The sequence below is a fragment of the Cyprinodon tularosa genome, unplaced genomic scaffold (genome assembly GCF_016077235.1).
Source record: "Cyprinodon tularosa strain WSP-4 unplaced genomic scaffold, ASM1607723v1 ctg12, whole genome shotgun sequence".
In the NCBI taxonomy this organism is placed as follows: domain Eukaryota; kingdom Metazoa; phylum Chordata; class Actinopteri; order Cyprinodontiformes; family Cyprinodontidae; genus Cyprinodon; species Cyprinodon tularosa.
In genome coordinates this window covers 2,073,340-2,097,437 of record NW_024038003.1, presented here as the reverse complement: position 1 = coordinate 2,097,437, position 24,098 = coordinate 2,073,340, and the positions used below count along the sequence as shown (strand labels likewise).

Genomic DNA, 24,098 nt, shown 5'->3' with positions numbered 1-24,098 from the left:
CAGTTAACATCTAGTGGGCTGACAAATGTGTCAGTTTCCCACGCAAAGAAAAACATGGTATTTTTTACGTTAAGATAAAGATTTGCCTTTTCACTTTAACTGTTAGCCATCAGCCACAGTCTTTTAACTAACACCCACAATGTATCTGCTAGATATGCAGTAATCTTGTATTCACTATACACCATTCCGGTAAAATAAAAATTCCAGCTATTGTGTAGTTTTCGTTTTTAGAACTGAAGTGCATTGGCATTCAACTCCCGTCTGTTAAAAAGTTAATTGAGGAATAGGATAGCAACAGAGACAGGGACAAACACTAGATGAAATGGTGCCACCAGACAAAAGCATGGTGCATTGTTGAATCATATGCTATAAAAACAACACTGGTTTTGTTTTAATAATTCCCTTATTTACTAATTCAACTTTTTGATTGTAATGAATAAATGATCCAATGTGTAATTCTATCCATTTGTCATTGATTGCCATGGGTAAGAAAGTAAAAAAAAAAAAAAAACATCTTTATTTGGCTCGAAAAAATGACATTTGCAGAGTTGCTCCACTTTCACAGGCTGGTGCTGAATGTCTCTCAGCATCTCCCAGAGCAGCAGCCACTTAAAAGTAATTAAAATGATGAATAAAAAGATATTTAATAGACAAATAATGTCTCTACATTTCATCAGTTAAAAAAAATTCTCTAATGTATTGCATCATGGTTGCAAACTGGAAAAGAAAAATCATCAGGCTACTATGAGTGAGTTTGAGGCCAGCAGACTGTCAAAATTATTGTGGTTTTCTCTGAACCCTTGTCTTCTCTTACTTTATCAAGGAGGGTGGGCTGCTCTGGTAGGGGAGTTCTGTGATTAATTTGGAGTGGGTTGTTTCCAGTTAAAGGGACAAAGGTGACTTAGGTGGCAATTATATCTTATATTATTGGTCATAATCTTTCCACCATTTGCTCGACCTACAAGCATGGTCAGATTAAAAGAAGCAGGATAGCCCAGTACATGTTTCAATTTTTAAATCATGCATTTTAAGACTAACAAGCACAGACCATTTCCGCATCTCACCAAGGACCTTTATAGATTACTAGACCAACTTAAGAATAACCTACAAAACACTGTTAAAATGATTTCTGTTTATTACTCATTATGATTCAGCTTTTTGCATTCAGATGCTCCATCATACACATAATAAGTGGGCCAATAATTTATACAGGGGATGGGAAAAACCCATAACACTTAGGTTTTAGCAAACATTACATTAACCTCAAATGTTCTCCTCCTAAGCCCCTCAAACATCCCCCAGCAGCAGCATATTCACACACAGCGGTACTTTCTCTCTCAGCCCACAGAGAGCAAACTTTTTTTTCACTCTTTTTTTTATAAGTTCACACATCATGGTGTTCGAGCACCGACTGATGGAAATAGACTTACTACAAGGCTCCATCTGGTTTGCCCCCGAGGCCAATGTGTCAAACCGTTGATGAGAAGTGGAAAGTGATGGTCATTCTTGTGGGCTAAAATAGTTTGAATTACATGAACAGTGATTAATATGTAAAAATAATTTATATATATAAATATAAAAAAAAAAAGAATTATAATACAAAACTGCTGGAATCTTCACCTCACCAGCTTCTTGAAAATAGATTACGTTTTTTCAAAAAACGTTTTTAACTTTGGGGTCTCTTATTACATATATATATTTTTGAATAATATAAACTTTGTTTTAAGTTCCTCCTCTGTTATAATAAACCTGTTTCACTGGTTCATGCATAACGCCGAGCTCATTGTCTTGTCTGGTTAAAAAAAATATATATTTCCTGACTTTACTATTTCAACTATTTCCTGTTCTTATCATTGATCATTGTGAGGTCTGTGGTATAACAGAGATGAAACACATAACATCATGAGCAAAATGGGTTGAAAAAGCAGCTGCAGCATTATGTGACTATTAATTCTCTGAACTCAAAGCTAATGATTACCAATGATTGATTTTAGGCCATTATACTGTGATCATCTTTATTTGCATATTAATCCATGGCCAGTCATGGAGAGATTAATGTTTAGATGATTGTCATGAGTCACAAAAAAACAAAAAAATAATTAAGTCAGATTCAAAAGATGTTTAAATTCTGACAGAATGTGACAACAAGTAGATACTTATTGGAACCAAACAGCAAAGAAAATGGGGTAAAATCTTTGTTTCAACAGAGGAATCAGTGTGACGAATCTTCCTGATGCTTCTTTAGACTAGTATGTCTTTGCCACCAGTTCTTTCCATCCAAGTAGGCCATGCTGGTCTTTGTCCATACCTTGCTGGGATTAACACAGATTCTCTTGCCTTTGATTGTGGTAAATCTTTTAAAAATGAAAGAAAAACACATATTTTACTATATTTTGTATTTTCTCTTTAATTACATTAAGTTTAAATACACTACATGACAAAATAAGATGACTATTAATATATACTACAATAAGACTATGATCAATACCCTAGGGATCGTTTTCTGACTTACATCACTGCGGGTTGGGTACATAACGATGAATCCTGTATGTAGTAACTCTTCAGTGAACCTCGATGAAACCTAGTTCTGGAGTATTGCAGACAGCATTTTGGGATAGCTTTAAATAAAAACACAGTTCTTTTAATTTTTACAACCTTAGTGAATAACAAGCCAGATTCATTCATTTAAACTCAAATATTTATCTTACCTTGAGCTGAAAAAGTGGGCAATACTAAGAATATTACTAAAAGCAGAAGGAAGTTGAGACTCATCATGTAAAGCAAAGATTTACAGTCTTTAAATTTGAGCCAAATTAAGAGGAGTAACTTAGTTTTTTCATGTATTCCTATGGAATGCAGTTTAAGTTTCTGCACCACAAATATACAGTAGGAAAAGAGGAAGTGCAACACAACCTACCACAGAAGCATCATGACCAGATCCTCCTTCCACTATTTTTCATTTCCCATAAATGGATCTCCAACAATAAATAAAGCTATTTTTAAAATTCTTTACCTCTCAGAAATTCTTTCTAGATGTTTGTTTCACTTTGTAATGTTTCAACCATAAAATTCAAAATATTTTGATTCTCATTTGGTCTATGTTGAGATATCAACAAGAGGTTGCAAAGAGGTGGAAAAGAAAGGACACATGGTATCAAAAATATTGATTCCTCATTGATTTCCAGTAACAAATCCAATGAATCCAATTGACTTTAGTGGTCAACACATTATGCTATTTAAACTTGGTGTGGATGCAGATATTCACCACTCTGGGGTGTTAGAGAACAATATATTCAGAGAGTCAAAAGTACTGAGTCTGACTCATACAGAGCCTATACAGAGGGTCAAAGATCTGGTAAAGTGAAAAAAATCCAGCAGTGCTTGAAGTACTGGGAAATTTTATCAACTTTATTAGCTTTCCAACACGTTTTGGGTTGTGGTCTTGCCCTGCAAACAGAGTTGTTTTCCAGCACTTTAAGAGTTGCTGAGAATTTAACTTCACCAGACTATGTGTTGACAAAACACATATTAGTTCTGCATTCCACAAATGTGGCCTTTATAGAAAAGCAAAACAAATGTTTGGATAAAGAGGTCATATAAACATGCGGTGAAGACCGAGTGAGACCATACTGTTACTTAGATGCAACAGTCTATGTGTGAAAAAAATGCATAGTGCACAAAACTCTAAAAACACCTTCCTCATAGTGAAACGTGTGGGTTGCAGTATCAAAACGTGAAAATGTGTTTCTTCTTTAAGAAGAATGGATATGAATATGGTGAATTTAAAGATTGATACATGTAAATACAGGGTATAACTTTAATAAACCTCTAAAGAAGCAGCCAAAGTTCTGAAACTAAGGCAAAGGCTCACCTTAAGGCGGGAAAGACTTTTTAGAAATAAAGCCATGCATAGAATGGAATAATTTATATAAAATCTAAATTGTGTGTTAGAATCTCTCTTTAAAAGTTCAGACCAAAATGCAAAAGGCAATCTGTGCTTAAATAGACTGTCAAATCTGTGGTTGATCTACTTTACAAAATGACTAAGCAAAAAGTTTGCTCCAACGTCATTTTAGATTTTTATCTGTAAAGAACTGAAACAATGTATTTTTTCCACTTATTAATTATGTTCCTCTGTTTCTATTAGATGAAACTTCAATCATGTAGATGTGAAAACGTATACTAGTAATAAGAGTTTTGTATTGTGATTGGAAGACAGCTGTGCAACAATTCAAATTGTATTTTGTGTTCCAGAGCTTCAGCTTTAGCTTCTGTTTAAGGGCTTCTTCTGTGCTAAGTTGCAGTTGTGGATTAAGGAATAAGCAAAGGAATCCAATCAGATTTGAGTGTATTTAGCCATTTGATTCAGGTATGTGGAATCATATTTTGCTCCATCCTCTGTCACTAATATACTCGATCACTATATCTTATAGACAAATGAGGGGAGCTGTGCATCATGCTGCATCCCAACAGAGTTCATACGAAATACAGAAAAAGCTTCTGTTTATGTCGGAAAAGAGGATGCAAGGATGCAGGAGTCTGCATGAATAAGGGGTTAAGGGCTGGTTATACTCCCGCAGAAGTGTGTCACAGTGCGCTTGTCGCAGATATTTTTGATTTATGCCCAAAATTGAAACGTGGTCTGCGCTATGTCATTCCACGCCACAACGCAAGAGGGACAATCATGAACTAGCTGTGGTTCTAGATACGGCTGAGGCGGTGAGGAAGTGGGGGCAAGTTTTTGCAACAACGGAGGGACATGAGGGCAAAAAAGAGCAGGGATCCAGATGGAAAAAGGGTCCCGGCGTTCTCGCCTACCTTTCTCTTCTCTTCTATGCCGGTCATACAAACAAAGGTATCAAACAGGTAATACGCATGGTGTAGAGTGGATAAAGATTTGACCAATCAGAAGCCTCCTGTCTGTGGCACTGTCTGCGGTCACCTACAAGTTTGGAGAGGTGCAGCAGAGTGTCTTGTAAGGGGCGGGGGCACATTTACATTCACTGCCACACACATGCAGACGACCTGGTTTCTGAGTATAAATTAGCCTTTAGCCAGAACCAACCCATGGTCTAAACCAGAGGTCATGGATTAGCAGACCAGGGTCAATTTATTGCCATTCAAACCCAGGTTTAAAGCCTTGCAGGTCAGCCTAAAGCCCACTGCTCTCATTAAGCCATAAAAAAAGAAAGAGAAAAAAAAACGGTCAGTTCAGGTGTTTTATAAAGAAAACAATTTAGATTTTAAAATGGAAATATGTTTTATTTTTCTTATATTTTTTGTTCAAAAATTCAATGTATAACATGGATAAATAAACACCTGCATCTTATTTCAGTGTTAAATGTTGATTAAAGTAACGTATTAAAATTAAAAATGTCTCCGGACCTTTACTGGTTGTTGATTTTCTTTATTCGGACCCCATGATTTTTAATTGGTTACCCCTGGTCTAAACCATCTGCTAAGATCCCAGAGGAAATATCTTTTTGTCTTGCATCTCTGGATAAAGGTATGCAGTTTGAGGAGTGGCTTTGAGATTTCAGAAATAACACCAATAAAAATCCATTTGTGGTGATTTTCCTTTTGTTTAAAAAGATATAGTGGGCACTTGTAGATATTTTTATAAATTTACCAAAGGAGTGACCAATGGCTTTGTGTACTACAGTGCACCACAGACCTTGTAAAGCAGTTTCTGTGCTGGAAGGATTGTGTAGTGGGTTTCTTACGCAAAACTGTCTGGTGAACCAACTGGTTTACCACATTTAAGTCACTAAATCTACAAGAAATAAGTGCTTCACAAATTCATACTTAGTTCTTTTTTGGTTTTGGTAGCATATTTTTCATAAATCTTTGTGAGGAAAAAAATGCTTAACATACATTGTAATTGCTATTAGATGCATAAGGTTAAGCTGTCTATGTTTTCTCCTTTTCTTTTGTTTGTTTTATTGAACGTCCCTTTCCTTGGCTATGACTGACTGACTGTCAAGCTAACTTAAGGACACTGAGACTTTCATAGACATGTATAGAGGTTTTGAATATTAGGGTAATTGTGTAATGTTGATCATATTTAGATTTTAATATTTCACCATTGTACCATTTCTTTTTTTGTGAAGTAAAATATCTTAAGCAACAAACTTTGTTTCTATTTTTTCTATTTTATGTGTGCTATATTTGTTCCTAGTATACAGATTAATGATGATAAGTTTTGCTCTTTTCAGAGAGCCAGCTCTTTTGGCTCAGGTCTCAAAGAACAGCCGACTCTATCTGTGTACTTCTAAACGCCTCTCTATTTATTATTATCTATGGTCTCTTGCCAAGGTTGGAAATAGTAAATGTTTTGAATCTTAATAATTCATTTTGCATTTAATGTTTCTTCAGAAGCCTTATAGTTGCCTTATTTTATGTAATTGTTCTTTTACAAAATGAATTCTTACTTTTTGTAATATCTCACTCAATTCAATTCAGTTATTATATAGCGCCAATTCACAACACGTCATCTCAAGGCAAGGTACTCAAAGTTCTGACTACAATTTAACGCAAAAACCAACAAAGCAATCCCTGTTAACAAATCCACTGAACTGAGCTATAACTGAAACAGAAGCAACTGATACTCTTCTATACTTGAACCTGAGTTGGTGTAGTTACATTTGGCTGTCAGGGTCTGTTTTATAAATTTGGGCTATCCTTTTTGGCTCTATTTACTTTTACTTACCTTTTTGGGCAACATAAACCTGATATATGAATAAGATCTCAGTATCTCTGTCATACCTAGAAGGACCAGAGTGGGACTAATTTTTAGCTACAGGGTTTCACACCTGAAACAGTTAAGATAATGGCCAACTATATAAAAAAAAAAAGTAGGCTTTCTTGTAACCTTCAGGTTAAGTCTTCTATATCACATTGTTCTTTATAGGCTTTTAATTGCGTGTATTTTTCTAAAATTACTTCAATACCATAGAATAGGATATGATAAGATTGTTTTACAATGCATATTCTTTTAAATATTAGTGCAAATTCCCAACATTATTCTTCAGAACATATCCTTTAAAATATCAGAATCAGCATTCTGTTCAAATAATTGTTTTAAAGATAACCAAATCTTAAAATGGAATTAAAACAACCAATAATATTTATATTGTGCACATTCGAAATGGAAAACACATTTGAACTTAAAGGAATAGTACACCCAAAACATGATTAGCCTTCATTTTCTACTCACCTCCATGCTGAACAACACTCTGGAGTACTTTTTTGATATCTCAAATGCATCTGGAGATCTGGGAGGCTTCTTGCTGTCTGCTGACATTCAAATAATGGAGGTCCATGGCGCCCGAGACAGAAAGGTCCATAAAAGTCCACAAAAACGTGTCAATATTCCTCCATACTGCTCGTCCAATGTAATCCAAGTGTCCTGAGTGGGTAGCATCCAGAATTTACTCGAAACGAAGTCATTTAGAATGTTTTTAGAGCATAAACAGTAGTGTATAGGATTTCCTAATAGCGCCCCCATGCGCGCTCACGATTCTACGGAAGCCGGCAGACCAAACCGGAAGAAAGTGCGCATTCAGCGTCTGGTCTGCCGATAATGCAAGCGTAGAAGAATAAATGTGCTGTTTACCTGTGCAAAGAAAGAAACAACGAAAGAAAAATGTCTGAGGACTTCAGTGTTGAGGAAGAGCATGAGTTCTTTGCCGAGCTGAATGCGCTGGTTTGGTCTGCCGGCTTCCGTAGAATCGCGAGCGCGCATGGGGGCGCTATTAGGTAATCCTATACACTACTGTTTATGCTCTAAAAACATTCTAAATGACTTCGTTTCGAGTAAATTCTGGATGCTACCCACTCAGGACACTTGGATTACATTGGACGAGCAGTATGGAGGAATATTGACACGTTTTTGTGGACTTTTATGGACCTTTCTGTCTCGGGCGCCATGGACCTCCATTATTTGAATGTCAGCAGACAGCAAGAAGCCTCCCAGATCTCCAGATGCATTTGAGATATCAAAAAAGTACTTCAGAGTGTTGTTCAGCATGGAGGTGAGTAGAAAATGAAGGCTAATCATGTTTTGGGTGTACTATTCCTTTAACCAATTAAGAAATGTCAAGGGCTAAATATTCTGATTAATTTCATATTTCATAATATTCCCTTTTACCTGTGGGTTTTCAGTTTTTACTATTCACTTTAAAAATATTATCAGTTACATATATGGGTTGGGTATAGTAAGCATTTAAAACTTATGCTTGTTTGTTCACACACTGTATAACAGCAGCTGTTTCTTCCATACTTTTAGGAACAATCCCATCATAACTATTGGTTTTGCTTTTGATACTAGGTAACATTTGAAAAAAAATGGTCATACTTCTGAGCATAGTCTTCATTAGATAAATTCAATATTCACTTAATTAGTAATCCTACCTGCCAACTTAGGCATTGGATGATAATGACCGGTACCGGTGCTGCTGTTTAGTCCGTCTACAAGACAAATATTCCCATTTGTTTAGCGTTGCATCATGTTATTATTTAAAATATATCACATAACATGATGTTCAAAACTACACAAAATGCAATTACTTAATAATTAATGTAATAATTAAATTAATGAAGTAGCTTTGTTGGACCCGTGAAAGTTTTGAATGGGTTTAAAAAAATACCACAGTCCAGGTTTACGGATCTGGGCCTGATGCTCTAATACATTTGGTCCTGTGCTGAACTTTAGAGAAGGTCCTTCCTTTAAAAAAAGTCTCAATGAAAAGACAAACATGGTGGCGTCATGAAAGAAACGCGAAATAGTGTGGAAAAAGATTGATGACTGAGTAAATACGCAAGTAACAAATTGTCATTTTACACAGCTTTTGCCTCCCTATCACTGTACTGAATATTAAGAGCATGTATGACAATTAGTCTTATCCCCTAGATCAGAGGTCATGGATTAGCGGACCGTGGTTCGGATCCGGACTCACCCGCTGGCTAATCCGGACCCAACCTGATTTAAAACATTTATAAATTACCGCATGTCGTCCGACGGCAGTGTCTTATTTTACTTGCCCTCCGGGACCAGGCTAATTTAAGACACAGCAGGCAAACCTTTGGCCAGCCGGGCGGTGGGAGAGAAGAAGATGAGAAAAAGTGAAAGAGAGTGTGAAGTACTGCAAGAACTGCGGTGAACTGGTGACAGAAATGTGAACTGGCGTTCTCAAAGATGACCCTTCACATTTTGATTATGTTTGGCTCAACCAACTGCTGTGAAGCAGGATTGTCCACCATAAACATAATCAAAAATAAATATCGATCCAGGCTCAAAATGAGCACCTTTTATATGTGCTTGAGAATGGCTTTGTCGCCATTCAAACCCACAAAAAAATGTCAGGAAGAGGAAACCGATGATCTATTCTGCAAACAGATTTAGAATCAAACATGTGCATTTAATTTTACTGCCACATTAACTGTAAGCAATTAAAAGGGCTTTTTTACTCTGTCTTACTGATTTATGTCAACTGTCCCTCCTACATAGCAGTTTCTAGTAAATAGGACACTTAACTTGTCTACTTTCACCTCCTAATGTTTCTTTCAGTTCCCCCTCATAGCTCCTGATCTATGACCGAAAGTCCCTGATCCTCCATATAAGTTCAAGTTAAGACTGTCGGCTTGCAAAAACACTGTCTCGCATGCCAGTGTCTTAAATGACATTATTAAATGATAAATTTGCAGAAGCCATTATATGTAAATGGCTGGAGGGTCTAGCATAACAGAGAAACTGCTCAGAGATGTATATAATTAAAATACATTGACAATTTTAGGAGAGGAAAAACATACAACAGCGCAGTGTGGTGTCATGTTAAACTCAGTCCTTCCACTTCTTTAAACTGATCTGTTTCCTGCAGTCCCTCCTAGAGATTGCCAGCAGAATGCGTACAGCAGGGGGAGCAGCATACATATTTGAAACTTTCAAATACCGTACGTATGAAGGCACTATAATCCTAATTATAGAATCTACCAAAATCAAAATTTTTATTTTTTATGCTTTTGGGAGGTAGGTCCAAAAATTTTATGTTTACAGTTGAATTCAGTTCAGTTTATTTATATAGTGCCAATTCAAAACGTATGTCATCTCAAGCCACTTGAGACAGATCAATCAAATCATGAGGTCAGATTGGTTCTAAGTTTACTATCCAAGGAAATCCAGCTGATTGCATCGGCTGATTAACTCGACAGAAATCCCTCACAACTGTCAGCTCTTGCAGATTTAATGATTCAAAAGGTGGAAACTTAGGCAAAAATCCCAAAATAACAAAATACAGAAAACCAAAAAATAGAAGACATCATGGAAAACCAAAAACAGAGTCCAAAATACAAAACAACCCACCAAAGGTGGGCACGAACAAAGCACATTCTCTGGAGGCCAGTCTTGACGCCGGATTGGAAGACAAGTCCCAGGAGGATGGCCAGGAGGACGGCTTGGAGGACGGCATCTCAGTGGCAGGAACCTTGGAATCTGCTGTCTCAGCAGCAGGAACCTTGGAGAATGATGATTGTGCACAGGAGCCTACGCAGAGGTGGTGCAGCTTGAGATCCACGAAGAGAAGCCATTCTAGACTCACCAAGAGGCCCCACACATGACAAGGGAAGCTCAAGCGCCCACAGGGGATCCTTGATGGTGAGGAGTGCCCACTGGGGGGCCTTGAAGATGAACTCTCACATAGCTCCATTTTTAGGGACTAGTTCATCAGCAGTCTCAAGGGTCTCTGGTCGGCACAGACCAGGGGTCTCTGGACTGGGCAGGGTAGGCTCAGGGGTCTCTGGACAGCACAAAGCGGGCTCAGGGGTCTCTGGACTGGGCAGGGTAGGCTCAGGGATCTCTGGACAGCACAGGGTGGGCTCTGACTCAGGAGAGGGAACACTTAGTGGATCTGACCCTAAAGAGGGAACACTAAAGGCGTCTGACTGGGTAGCTAATACACTGACGGAGGAGAAACGCTAAGAGAATCTGACCATGGAGTTAGTTGTGGGTCATGGAGCTGATGGCTGAGATCACAGGGAAAACTGACCTGTCATGGCAGGGGAGTATGGTTTGAAGCAGGCTGATAGGGGAGCACTGAAACCTATGGATCTGATCCAGAAGGAAGTTAAGTTGTTCAGTAAAACAGGAATGAACCAGCCCCTCTGTGCATTCATCTATTTCACACCAGTTGCTGCTCCGTTTTTTTTATTTATTTTTTTTATCTTTCTCTCCTCTGCATCCAAGGCAGTTAAAACTGAGTCTAGGTCTGCTCCATTTTTCCCTAATTCATACTGTTAGGTTGGAATACGATGTTAAAGAAGCATTTCAATATAGTAGGCCTTTTTAAATTTGTGTGACAGGTTAGCTGAGCAGTGGTAGAATATACCACACTGTGGTTTTAAATTAGATAAAACTGGCTAAAATTACTTTCATATAAAATTTTATTAAATGTCAGAGAGAAATTATGATGCATTCTGGTCTCCACCTGTCACCATCTGTGTAACCATTTCCCCTGTCTCCAAAACATGCATATAAACCTGTATAGATGCTTAAGACTTGGCATAAGAAACCATACATACGTTTTGGGCCCTGTTTTGTGCACATGCAAGCTTTGTAAATGAGAACCCAGAATCCTTTCCAGTTCTTCAGTCCCTTTTTTTGTCTTAAGCTGGATTTCTAAAAACTAACCTTGGTTGAATATCCTGAGGGAGTCCCCAGTAGCCCATTACTAAACTGTCCAACATTATATTAATATAGTATTGAACATTCAAGCTCAGATCAATCAGTTTATGTCTGTTAGATATTGAACAAGTGATGATCAAATACAATCTGAATTTAATGAAAAAACATAAATCAATCAGTTTGAAAAAAAGACAGCATATAATGGAATCATATTTTTTCATGTATCCTGTCCTAGATGTCAAGCAAACCATATTGAGTAGGTGGTTGCATAGCTGTGCCCGGGCAGTATTACTCAGCAAAAATCCTGTTCTAAGATTGAATGCTATCTGTGGGATTAAGTTTATTTAATAAAGATTACACCTGGCATCAAAGTAGACCACAGACTTCTTTGAATTACCAACCCTTGTTTGTTTGTTTGTTTGTTGTCTATATGAGTGTGTGGGTTTCTGGAGAAAAGGGAGGAAACGTTGCAACAGTGCATAAGAGTAGCAAAGGGCATCTAGCTTTAACCGCTGTAAAGTTGACTGACTCAAAATATGACTCTTAACATTTCTGTCCTGTAAGTAGAAGACTGTTGTTGTTTTTTTCATTCACACTTTGCACCATACACTGAACACATTCCTAGTTATGTGTTGTTTTTTGCACCATGTTTTTTCTCTCACACTGTTTACATTTGATCACTGCTACACTTTATGGAATGGAAATGTTAATTTACTGTCTGATAAAAATTTAACTAAATGAAATTTTGTTTTGTATACACTCTTAGTATACAAAATGACAATAAAAATAGTCAAAGTCTAGCTGGTGTTCGTTGTTTCAGCTATGTCCGGCTTCCCAATGAGTTTACCACCCTGTGAGGCTAGCCATATTACCACTAACTAAAATTACTTAAATATAGAAAAGTCCCTCATGGTGGGGGTTTCTGTTAACTTTCAGCTCATAACCTTGTTCTTCACTAACAGATTCTCTTTCATATAATGGATCAGTCACCATGACCTAAGAGCAGAGATGGGAAGTAACAAAGTACAAATACTTCGTTACCGTACTCAAGTAGATTTTTCTAATATTTTTACTTTACTTTACTACTTATTTTTATGGCGACTTTTTACTTCTACTCCTTACATTTTTACACAAATATCTGTACTTTCTACTCCTTACATTTTTAAAAATTGGCTCGTTACTTTAGTTTTGAATCATTTCAATGGAGTTACCATTATTATTTTTCACGTCATCAATACCAAATTCAGTCTATTTGGATGGGAATCTACGTTGCATTTGACGCACACTACAAGATGAATCGACAGATTCGGCGGTATTAATTTGCGGCAAATCATTGCAGCTTGGTGGCGGTGGCGTTAGCATAGTAGTATGGACGACGAGATGATTGAAAATGAACACAACAGAGAAATGTAGGCAACGGCATGAAAAAAGTGGTTTCTACTTTTACTTTTATACTTTAAGTAAATTTACAAGCCTGTACTTTGTTACTTTTACTTGAGTAAAGAAGTTTAATCAGTACTTCCACTTTTACCAGAGTATTTTTTTAACACAAGTATCTGTACTTTTAGTCAAGTACGGAAAGTGAGTACTTTTGCCATCTCTGCCTAAGAGTCACCTCACAGATTTATTAATTTTTGCTTAATGTATAATTTTTTTCTGAATGCATAGACAAACATGACTTCATCTTACAAACAGTTTGGTAAAACAGATATAAAGTCTAATGTAAACTCCATGAAATCAATGGCGTTCTCTTCCGATCGCATGGATAATGGTGGAGGAAATTCGACAATATAAACGGGGAGAAAACATTCTATACCACACTCTTTCTATGCCTTGTTCATCAAAAAGATTGAAGAGCAATGAAGACAAGAAAACATGAAAAATCAGTGCTGAAAGTGCACTACTTTTAATATATTTCATTTCTTAATTACTTATCTTCACTAAGTTTATGGCAAGCTTGAGTCGGTTAAAAGTAACCATAAACCTTATTTACATATTTACATTAGTAAGAAAATTATAAAACTCAAAGAAACATCAAATACAATAAATGATTAATTTAACAAAATGAGGTACATTCTAAAGTTTGAATTTGGTTAAACTCATACAGCTTAGGAGGTTTGATGGGCTCTTGTGTTTCAGTAAGGGGTTATGTCCCTATCAGGGGTGTCGGTGACTTAAGGTTAATTGTTTGCGCGCCCAGTTCTTTCCATCCAGATAGGCCATGCTGGTCTTTGTCCACAGATTCGTTGGGCTGGCACAGATTCTTTTCCCTGAAAATGTTGTAAATCTTTTGAAAAAAGAAAAGAGACACAGTGTAAGTAAAAATAAGGTTCATCCTTTCATTAACCTGTTCTTTGGTGAAGATAATCATTCAACTGAAAATATTTAGGGTAGTAAAACATAATAAATTCACTGTAAAATAACATGCAGTCTGTCAAATAATCAATCCGCAAGGTCAATTCTTCAAACTTACACAACTGCATTTTGAGTGCATGATGAACTGTCTTCTTTGTAGTAGCTTTTCAGAAAGTCTCGATGAACTTTTGTCCCAGAGATTTTCAGACAACAGGTTGAGATGCCACCTTTGAATAGGAAATTGCCATCAATCATTAAAATTGCAGAAAAATCAAGGTGAAACTTGCTTGAAATCTGTGATGTTTCACTTACCTTGTGATAAGGTTCTCTGAACCATCACAAATACCAGTAAAAGCAAGATGAAGGAGATAGTCCTCATGGTGTCCTTTCTAGCAGAGATTGCTGTGATGCAAAACTTGTGCCTGAAGATGTTTTAAAGACCACCAACACATTTTGCATTCATTTAAACCTCTTGCAGTTTGAGGTTTTCCGCACCCACAGATACACACACATACGGAAAGTACAAGTAATGCTTCCTTCCACAAAAGCTCACCGGTGCAGCTCTCGCCCCTCCACTCTCCTTACTGGTGGTCTGGGGGTGTCTTAATGTTTTCCACTTTCATACAACTTTAACAATACATTTTTTTATTTGTAATTCAAGTTTATTCATAAAAATCAAACCTTACTTTTGATTTAGGGCTTTGTATAAATTATGAAAATATTGTGTATGGTAAGGGAACTTTTTAGTAGTCTCCAAATACTTAGAGCTCTGTACAATACAATCTTATTTTTTCGCCTTTGTGGGAAAATAAGATGGGATTCTAGTTATTCACAGAATAACATGCCTTCTAGAGCACATTGCTGTTTTATTACTATCACTTGATTTTAGAAAACCTTAAAGAAAAAGGCTCCTGGAATTCTTTCATTCTGCAAAAGTAATCTGGAAAAGCTCATAGCTGAAAATTTGTTAAATTAAATATTTATATTTAACTAGAAGATGTTACGTTGAATTTCTACAGCACACTCTACAGAGCAATGCTCTACTGAGTGCTTCACTTTCTAACATGGAAGCTTCCTGTTCGGTTTTGAGGTCATTGTTCCCCTATGCTACTGCTGTACTCAGCTCTGCAACCACACAGTGTGCAGACAGATCAAATGTGCCTTCCCCCTTTGTTCTCGTGGCATTACCAAGTGAATGGGATGTTTTAACATGCACAAACAGTCGTTTTTTCCCCCCAACCCCACATCGTCTGTGGTCAAAAATCATTTGTACGTGTAAGTTAAACAGTATGACATGAACTATTGAACTTATGGGCCATATGTATTTGACCGCATTCTTAAGTAAACTAATTCAATTGCTTATTAAAACAAATAGCATAATAACTAAGAAGGGTATCAAGATGTAGTGAATATGTATGAATAAGGTTCAAACTGATCATATGAATTGAAAAAAAGGGATTTGTGACACTTCCTTTGACAAGCTGATTTGAGTTTATTGTATTATTTGTAAACTGAACTTGCAGGCATTTCCATGCAAACTATTTAAAGACCTCGGGTTTAATAAGAATGTTTTAAAAAGATAAGAACAATCCTGTGTGTGGTATCAGTGGTCAGTTGAGAGTGATTAAAATTGGAGCTATTGCAGCAGAAATAATCTATCTTTGTAATTATCAGCATTTTTTGGCCTGCAAATACATACATGTAATAGTCTATGATATTCTTAGCACAGTGGAGTCCATTTGTCATGATGGGTTCTCAAATGGAGACCCAGTTATGCAGAACACCACAAGGCGGACACGAGGATAAAAGTTTAACAGTTTATTTAAGCACAAACACAGAATGTACTGGAATCTGGTTCGGGCCTGGGTCCTGGTTTCACTGGAGTCTGCGTGAGAGACAGAGCTGTTATGAACTGCTGGCAGGGTTTGGTTTTCAAGTGAGCTCAGATAGTACCTTGAGGGTTCTTGAGTTATTCTCCTTGGGGGAGTTTCTGTTGGTTCTGGAGAAGAGTTTATCAGCAGAGTCCGTAGCTGCTTCAGCGTCTCACGTCTAGCTCGTACAGACCTTGGTTTGGTTTTTCCAGCTCTAGTCCTGAGCTGCTTGGGGATTCTCAGAAAGTCTTCAGGGTTTGGCTCAGAGGGTCGGCTCGGCAGGTTAGCTCTCCTAGAGCTTTCACAGAGGAGACTCGGGTTTCCTGGGAACACAGAGAGAGAAGTTAGAATCCAATCTGGATTCAAAGTCATGGAGATTCACAAGGAGCAAGGCTTTAGCGCTGACCAACTGGAACAACACTGCGGCGTTGAGGCAAGGTCTGAAGGCAGCTTAAGTAGTGGATCCTCTGATGGTCTTGATGAGCTTCACCTGTGCAGGAGGCTCCCTCAGAGGATCCACGGCGGACTCTGCTGGAGAAAGATGGGATTTTCTCCAGCTCCCAACAGTACCCCCCCCTCAACAACCGCCCCTTGGCGGTCCGGAGGAAGTGGAAGGACAGGAACGCTCGTACTCCTCTATGAGTGCAGGGTCGAGGATGTATGAGCCAGGGACCCACTGACGATCTTCAGGTCCGTAGCCCTCCCAGTCGACGAGGTACTGCCGCATCGTGGACTCCCGTCGACTAGGTCGACGGGAGTCCACGATGCGGCGCACCGTGAAGGCCGGATGGCCATCGACCTCCAGGGCGGGTGGTGGGGAGTCGGACGGTGGGCACAGGGGGCTCGAGGAAACAGGTTTGATCTGGGAAACATGGAAAGTGGGATGGATACGGAGGGACTGGGGAAGTTGCAGACGAACAGAGGAGGGGTTGATGATGCGAGAAACCTTGAAAGGCCCAATGAATCTCGGGGAGAGTTTTCGAGACATCCCCTTGAGGGGGATGTCTCGAGTGGAGAGCCAAACTTCTTGGCCCACAGAATACTCAGGGGCGGGGCGTCTCCTAGCGTCAGCGAAACGCTTGACTGACTCGGTTGACTGGTTGAGTGTGGCGATTGTCTCCCTCCAAATCCTCTGGCAGCGACGGATGTGATGGTTAACGGACAGCACCGATATCTCTCTCTCATCTGCAGGGAAAAGAGGTGGTTGGTATCCGAGACTGACCTGGAACGGGGACTGTCCAGTGGATGCAGAACGGAGAGAGTTGTGGGCATATTCTATCCACGGGAGGTATTGACTCCAATCCACGGGGTTGTTAGAAGTGAGACAGCGGAGGGTGGATTCCAGTTGCTGGTTCATGCGTTCTGTCTGGCCGTTTGATTGAGGATGGTAACCTGAAGTGAGAGATGGTTTGCAGCCGAGAGCAGAACAGAAAGCCTTCCATACCTGCGAGATGAATTGTGGACCTCTGTCCGAAACAATCTCCTGGGGAATGCCATGAAGTCGGAAAACATGTTTTATTAACAGCTGGGCTGTCTGGAAGGCCGTGGGAAGTTTCCTGAGGGGAACCAGATGGCAGGACTTCGAGAAACGATCAACAATGGTTAAAATAGTGGACATACCTCGGGAGACAGGGAGGCCGGTGACAAAATCTATAGCTATATGAGACCATGGACGCGAGGGAACAGGAAGTGGTTGAAGCAGGCCAGAAGGAGGTTGGTGTGAGGCTTTGTTGCGGGCACAGGTGGGGCAAGCCAACACATACTCCTTAACGTCTCTGTGGAGTTTGGGCCACCAGAAGCGCCTGGAGATGAGAGCTATAGTCCTACTCACTCCTGGATGAGCGGTGAATTTGGCGGCGTGCATCCACTGGATGAGACGGGACCTGACTGAAGATGGGACATATGTACGGTTAGGCGGACCGGTACCTGGGTCTGGTTCTGTGGCTAGGGCAGAATTGATGAGGTCCGATATCTCCCAGTTGACCACTCCTATGGTACATGAAGCTGGGAGGATGGGTTCAGGTGTCTCAGGATGATCGACGGAGTAGAGACGAGAGTGAGAATCGGGCTTCACGTTCTTGGATCCGGGTCTGTAGGAAATGATAAGGTTGAAACGTGAGAAGAAGATTGACCACCTGGATTGGCGAGGATTTGCCTGTTTAGTTGACTGGATGTGAGCCAGATTCTTGTGGTCTGTCCACACGAGAACTGGATGCTCAGCTCCCTCCAGCCAATGCCTCCATTCTTCCAACGCCAGCTTAATAGCCAGGAGCTCACGGTCGCCCACGTCATAGTTCTGTTCAGCTGAAGAAAGCCTACGGGAGAAGAAAGCACAGGGGTGTATCTTTTGATCAGAGTCGAGCCTTTGGGAGAGAACCGCTCCAACTCCGGAATCGGAAGCATCCACCTCTAGGATGAACTGTTTAGCTGGATCAGGTTGAATTAGAACAGGAGCTCTGGAAAACAAGGATTTTAGTTTTTCAAATGCTGCTTGAGCCTCGGGGGTCCACTGAAAGGTTCGTTTGATGGAAGTAAGAGAGGTTAATGGAAGGGCGGTTTGACTGTAGTTTCTTATGAATCGACGATAGAAGTTAGCGAATCCTAAAAACCTCTGTAGCTGTTTTCGGTTCTCAGGGACTGGCCAGTCTAAAACAGCTTTGATCTTATCCTCAGAAGGTTTTACCTGGCCGCCCTCGAGCACAAACCCCAAAAAGGTGACTGACGGTTGATGGAATTCGCACTTCTCGGCTTTCACGAACAGCTTATTCTCCAGTAGTCTCAGTAAGACTAGGCGAACATGTCTCTTGTGTTCATTGAGGTCCTTGGAATAAATGAGAATGTCATCAATGTACACAAAAACAAACACGTTGAGGAAATCTCTGAGAACATCGTTTACTAGGGCCTGGAAACAGGCAGGAGCGTTGGTTAAACCAAAGGGCATTACCAGATATTCGAATTGGCCCAAAGGAGTCTTAAAGGCAGTTTTCCATTCATCGCCCTCTCGTATCCTCAGAAGATGATAGGCGTTTCTTAAGTCCAACTTAGTAAACACTGTAGCACCCTGTACAGGTTCAAAAGCAGAAGCAAGAAGAGGCAATGGGTATTTATTTTTAATTGTGATCTGGTTCAAACCCCGATAATCAATGCATGGCCTCAGGGAACCATCCTTCTTGCCCACGAAGAAGAAACCTGCACCCAACGGAGAGGATGAAGGACGAATAATTCCAGCAGCTAATGATTCGTTGATGTATTTCTCCATAGTTTCTCTTTCAGGCTTGGAAATGTTATACAGTCTGCTGCTTGGAAGAGGAGCACCAGGTAAAAGTTCAATGGCGCAATCGTATGGTCTGTGTGGAGGTAGGGACGTAGCACTGACCTTACTGAAGACAGGGGCTAAGTCATGGTACTCAGAGGGAACTGAAGAAAGGTCAGGAGAGTCCATCTCCCCCCCACCACTAGGAGGCCCCAACATAGGGGCAGCAGAACGAAGGCATGTTTCGTGGCACGTAGTGGACCATGATTCCAGGAGACGTTTAGTCCAGTTAATGTGAGGGTTATGCTTCTCCAACCACTCAAACCCGAGGACCAGCGGGGAACATGCAGAGGGAAAAACAAAGAAGGTTATTGTCTCTCGGTGGTTACCTGATAGAAGTAGCTCGAGGGGCTGGGTTTGGTGGGTAACACGGTGGAGTCTTTTTCCGTCGATGGCTGACACACAGAGAGGCTGAGAGAGGGGAACGGTCTTTATGTGAAGTTGCTGGACGAGGTTAGAGTCTATTAAGTTACACTCACAGCCTGAGTCGATGAAGGCGGAAAAAGAGAGACTCTGGTTATCACAGAAGAGGGTGGCTGAAGGCAACAAACGAGGAGATTTTGTTGTGTTAATTTGGCCCGCCAGACTCCTCAGATCCACTGGCGGGCCCCGGCTTTTGATCTTGCCGGGCAGGAGGCGATAAAATGTCCACTCTCGCCGCAGTAGATACATAGTTTACTTAGGAATCACCTCTGTCTCTCCTCAGGAGTGAGCCTAGTGTGTCCCACCTGCATGGGTTCGGAGTCCCCTTCTCCCGAATGAGAGGCCTGAACAGGCAATGGAAGAAACTGCGGTTTAGACCTCTGAGTGGGCATCTGCTCTGTAGAGGGAGAACACACAGTCACGTTAAGAGGGGCAGGAGAGAAATTACTCTGCTTCTTAGAACTGTTTCTGGCTCGAATCCTATTATCAAGTCTAATGGAGAGGCGAATTAAATCCTCGAGGGAAGCAGGTTCGTCGAGGGTTGCTAGTTCATCTTTAATCTGTTCATTTAATGCCATGAAAAAAGCTCCTTTTAAGGCGCTTTGGTTCCATCCGGAAGCTGCCGCCTTAACCCGGAAGTTAATCGAAAAATCTGCCACCGAAGAATTTCCCTGTTTGAGGCTGAAAAGAGCTCTGGAATCTATAGTTTGGTCAGTTTCCTGGTTAAAAACCTGGGTAAATTCAGTAATGAAATCAGAGAAAAGGCAATTTAAACTGTCGTCAGAGGCAAATCTTGCCTGAGCCCATTCCAAGGCTCTTCCTGTTAACTGAGAAAGAATGAACGTTATTTTCTTGTGATCAGTAGAAAAACAACCTGGAGAATTCTGAAAAATCAACCGGCACTGAAATAAAAATCCTTTGCAATCTTTCATGTTTCCGGAGAATCGTTCAGGTAGACTAGGACGAAATTCTGATGACGTCACAGGTTGTGACCTCGGGGGAGGGACTGGACCCGGAAATGGTTGCTGTACAGATGCAGCATTAGCGCTATTCAGGAAATTAGCACAACTCTGTAGCATTTGGTTATGAGTCCCAACTAAATGGTATAACTCACGGAGCGTTTGGGTTTGTCCCTGAAGTTGGGCATCCTGTTCCTCCAAACGACGGGTGAGGTGATCTACTGGGCCTTGTGTTTGGCCGCAGTGTTCTGTCATGATGGGTTCTCAAATGGAGACCCAGTTATGCAGAACACCACAAGGCGGACACGAGGATAAAAGTTTAACAGTTTATTTAAGCACAAACACAGAATGTACTGGAATCTGGTTCGGGCCTGGGTCCTGGTTTCACTGGAGTCTGCGTGAGAGACAGAGCTGTTATGAACTGCTGGCAGGGTTTGGTTTTCAAGTGAGCTCAGATAGTACCTTGAGGGTTCTTGAGTTATTCTCCTTGGGGGAGTTTCTGTTGGTTCTGGAGAAGAGTTTATCAGCAGAGTCCGTAGCTGCTTCAGCGTCTCACGTCTAGCTCGTACAGACATTGGTTTGGTTTTTCCAGCTCTAGTCCTGAGCTGCTTGGGGATTCTCAGAAAGTCTTCAGGGTTTGGCTCAGAGGGTCGGCTCGGCAGGTTAGCTCTCCTAGAGCTTTCACAGAGGAGACTCGGGTTTCCTGGGAACACAGAGAGAGAAGTTAGAATCCAATCTGGATTCAAAGTCATGGAGATTCACAAGGAGCAAGGCTTTAGCGCTGACCAACTGGAACAACACTGCGGCGTTGAGGCAAGGTCTGAAGGCAGCTTAAGTAGTGGATCCTCTGATGGTCTTGATGAGCTGCACCTGTGCAGGAGGCTCCCTCAGAGGATCCACGGCGGACTCTGCTGGAGAAAGATGGGATTTTCTCCAGCTCCCAACACCATTAGCATCAACTTAGCATTATTTGAATGCCACCGCCTACCCAGTTGTTGTTGAATGTTTCCATTGATTTCTTCAGATGGTCAATTCATGCGCCAAAACCCCGAATTCAGAAAAGCCAGGAAGCTACAAACTTCTCAATTTAGTTTCTTGAACCCAAACCTCAGTCCCAATATGGTAATTCCCAAAGAATAAAATCTTACTAAACACCTTGCTATAATAGGAGTTTCACGTTATCTTATACTTAGATTTATTTTGTCATTTTGTACAGGTGCTGGTCATAAAATTAGAATATCATGAAAAAGTAGATTGATTTCAGTAATTCCATTTAAAAAGTGAAACTTGTATATTATATTCATACATTACATACAAACTCATATATTTCAGATGTTTATTTTGTTTAATTTTGATGATTACAAATGACAACAAATGAAAATCTCAAATTCATCATATCAGAAGATTAGAATATTGTGAAAAGGTTCAAAATTGATGGCCCCTGGTGCCACACTCTAATCAGCTAATTAACTCAAACCACCTGCAAAAGCCTTTAAATGGTCTTTCAGTCTAGTTCTATAGGCTACACAATCATGGGGAAGACTGCTGACTTGACAGTTGTCCAAAAGACGACCATCGACACCTTGCACAAGGAGGGCAAGACACAAAAGGTCATCGCTAAAGAGGCTGGCTGTTCACAGAGCTCAGTGTCCAAGCACATTAATAGAGAGGCGAAGGGAAGGAAAAGATGTGGTCGAAAAAAGTGTACAAGCAAGAGAGATAACCGCACCCTGGAAAGGATTGTGAAACAAAACCCATTCAAAAATGTGGGGGAGATTCACAAAGAGTGGACTGCAGCTGGAGTGAGTGCTTCAAGAACCACCACACACAGACGTATGAAAGACATGGGTTTCTGCTGTCGCATTCCTTGTGTCAAGCCACTCTTGAACCACAGACAGCGTCAGAAGCGTCTAAAAAGAAACAGGACTGGACTGCTGGTGAGTGGTCCAAAGTCATGTTCTCTGATGAAAGTAAATTTTGCATTTCCTTTGGAAATCAAGGTCCCAGAGTCTGGAGGAAAAGAAGAGAGGCACTTCATCCACGTTGCTTGAAGTCCAGTGTAAAGTTTCCACAGTCAGTGATGGTTTGGGGTGCCATGTCATCTGCTGGTGTTGGTCCATTGTGTTTTCTGAGGTCCAGGGTCAACGCAGCCACATACCAGGAAGTTTTATAGCACTTCATGCTTCCTGCAGCTGACCAACTTTTTGGAGATGCAGATTTCATTTTCCAACAGGACTTGGCACCTGCACACAGTGCCAAAGCTACCAGTACCTGGTTGAAGGACCATGGTATCCCTGTTCTTAATTGGCCAGCAAACTCTCCTGACCTTAACCCCATAGAAAATCTATGGGGTATTGTGAAGAAGAAGATGCAATACACCAGACCCAACAATTCAGAAGGGCTAAAAGCCACTATTAGAGCAACCTGGGCTATCATAACACCTGAGCAGTGCCACAGACTGATCGACTCCATGCCACGCCGCATTGCTGCAGTAATACAGGCCAAAGGAGGCCCAACTAAATACTGAGTGCTGTACATGCTCATGCTTTTCATGTTCATACTTTTCAGTTGGCCAACATTTCTATAAATCCTTTGTTTTTATTGGTCTTCAGTAATATTCTAATTTTCTGATATGATGAATTTGAGATTTTCATTTGTTGTCATTTGTAATCATCAAAATTAAACAAAATAAACATCTGAAATATATGAGTTTGTATGTAATGTATGAATATAATATACAAGTTTCACTTTTTAAATGGAATTACTGAAATCAATCTACTTTTTCATGATATTCTAATTTTATGACCAGCACCTGTATACACAAGTGTAAACAAAAAGAAATTACGTTTAGAACAGTTCTTCAGACAATTTCATTTTTTAAAGCGCAGCCTTGATAAGGTAAGCAGCAGTTGTTGTTGAGCTGCTACTACTGCCTCCAGCTCCTGAAGAACTCACTTCTCCAGGCTCAGGGGAGGAAGAGGACGATGATGACGATGCTGTGAGGGTGGTAGCCCCCTGGGTTGAAGAGGCTGACGTGGTTGAAGCAGCAGTGGTGCCATCGGCAGTTTTACCAGCGGCAGACGATGCTGGAGAAGGTTTGGAAGCCGAGGGGGGCTGGGAGGAGCCGGAGGGGGATGTTTCAGCATTTGGCAGGGAAGCATCTAGAGTGTTCTCCTCATTTTCACCTGCAGAGGGCCGTGCTTCCCCTCTACATGCAGAAGATAGCCTGGGAACAGCCTCAGATGAGCCTCCATTCACACAGAGCTCTTTGTTTCTAGCCCCCCCCCCCCCCCCCCCCCCCCCCCCCCCCCCCAGGGCAACAGCACTATCCGGTACTGCTGGACGCAGCCAAGACCCCATCAGAATGACGGCAAAGCAGTTACATATCTCCTTTTTGAAGGGAGTTTGAGTCGGAAATTATCCATTTTGTTTTCCAATGAGTGGACGTTGGAGAGCAGGGTCATCCATTATTTTCCACTATAGTTTTGTTGACATCCTTC

At 40.6% G+C, this 24,098-nt stretch overlaps 1 protein-coding gene and 1 long non-coding RNA gene across 2 annotated transcripts; both read right to left on the bottom strand.

The window, feature by feature from the left end:
- Positions 1-2,001: 2,001 nt before the first annotated feature.
- LOC119774408 lies at positions 2,002-2,851 on the bottom strand. Its single transcript, XR_005279532.1, has 3 exons — positions 2,709-2,851; positions 2,513-2,618; positions 2,002-2,354 (listed from the first exon to the last, which is right to left on the bottom strand). It is a non-coding gene; the product is annotated as an uncharacterized LOC119774408 (long non-coding RNA).
- Positions 2,852-13,711: 10,860 nt separating this feature from the next.
- On the bottom strand, positions 13,712-14,532 carry LOC119774400 (monocyte chemotactic protein 1B-like). Its single transcript, XM_038271909.1, has 3 exons — positions 14,345-14,532; positions 14,151-14,259; positions 13,712-13,964 (listed from the first exon to the last, which is right to left on the bottom strand). Exons 1-3 carry the CDS (start codon positions 14,409-14,411, stop codon positions 13,835-13,837), a joined length of 306 nt encoding a protein of 101 aa, XP_038127837.1. The 5' UTR covers positions 14,412-14,532; the 3' UTR covers positions 13,712-13,834.
- Positions 14,533-24,098: the final 9,566 nt, after the last annotated feature.

Bases quoted from the DNA above. Each gene is read 5' to 3' on its own strand.
- LOC119774400 (XM_038271909.1), bottom strand. From the start codon at position 14,411: ATGAGGACTATCTCCTTCATCTTGCTTTTACTGGTATTTGTGATGGTT. The intron at 14,260-14,344 runs GTAAGTGAAACA...TCCTATTCAAAG, and splicing joins TCAGAGAACCTTATCACAAG to GTGGCATCTCAACCTGTTGT. The intron at 13,965-14,150 runs GTAAGTTTGAAG...TTTTTTCAAAAG, and splicing joins TGCACTCAAAATGCAGTTGT to ATTTACAACATTTTCAGGGA.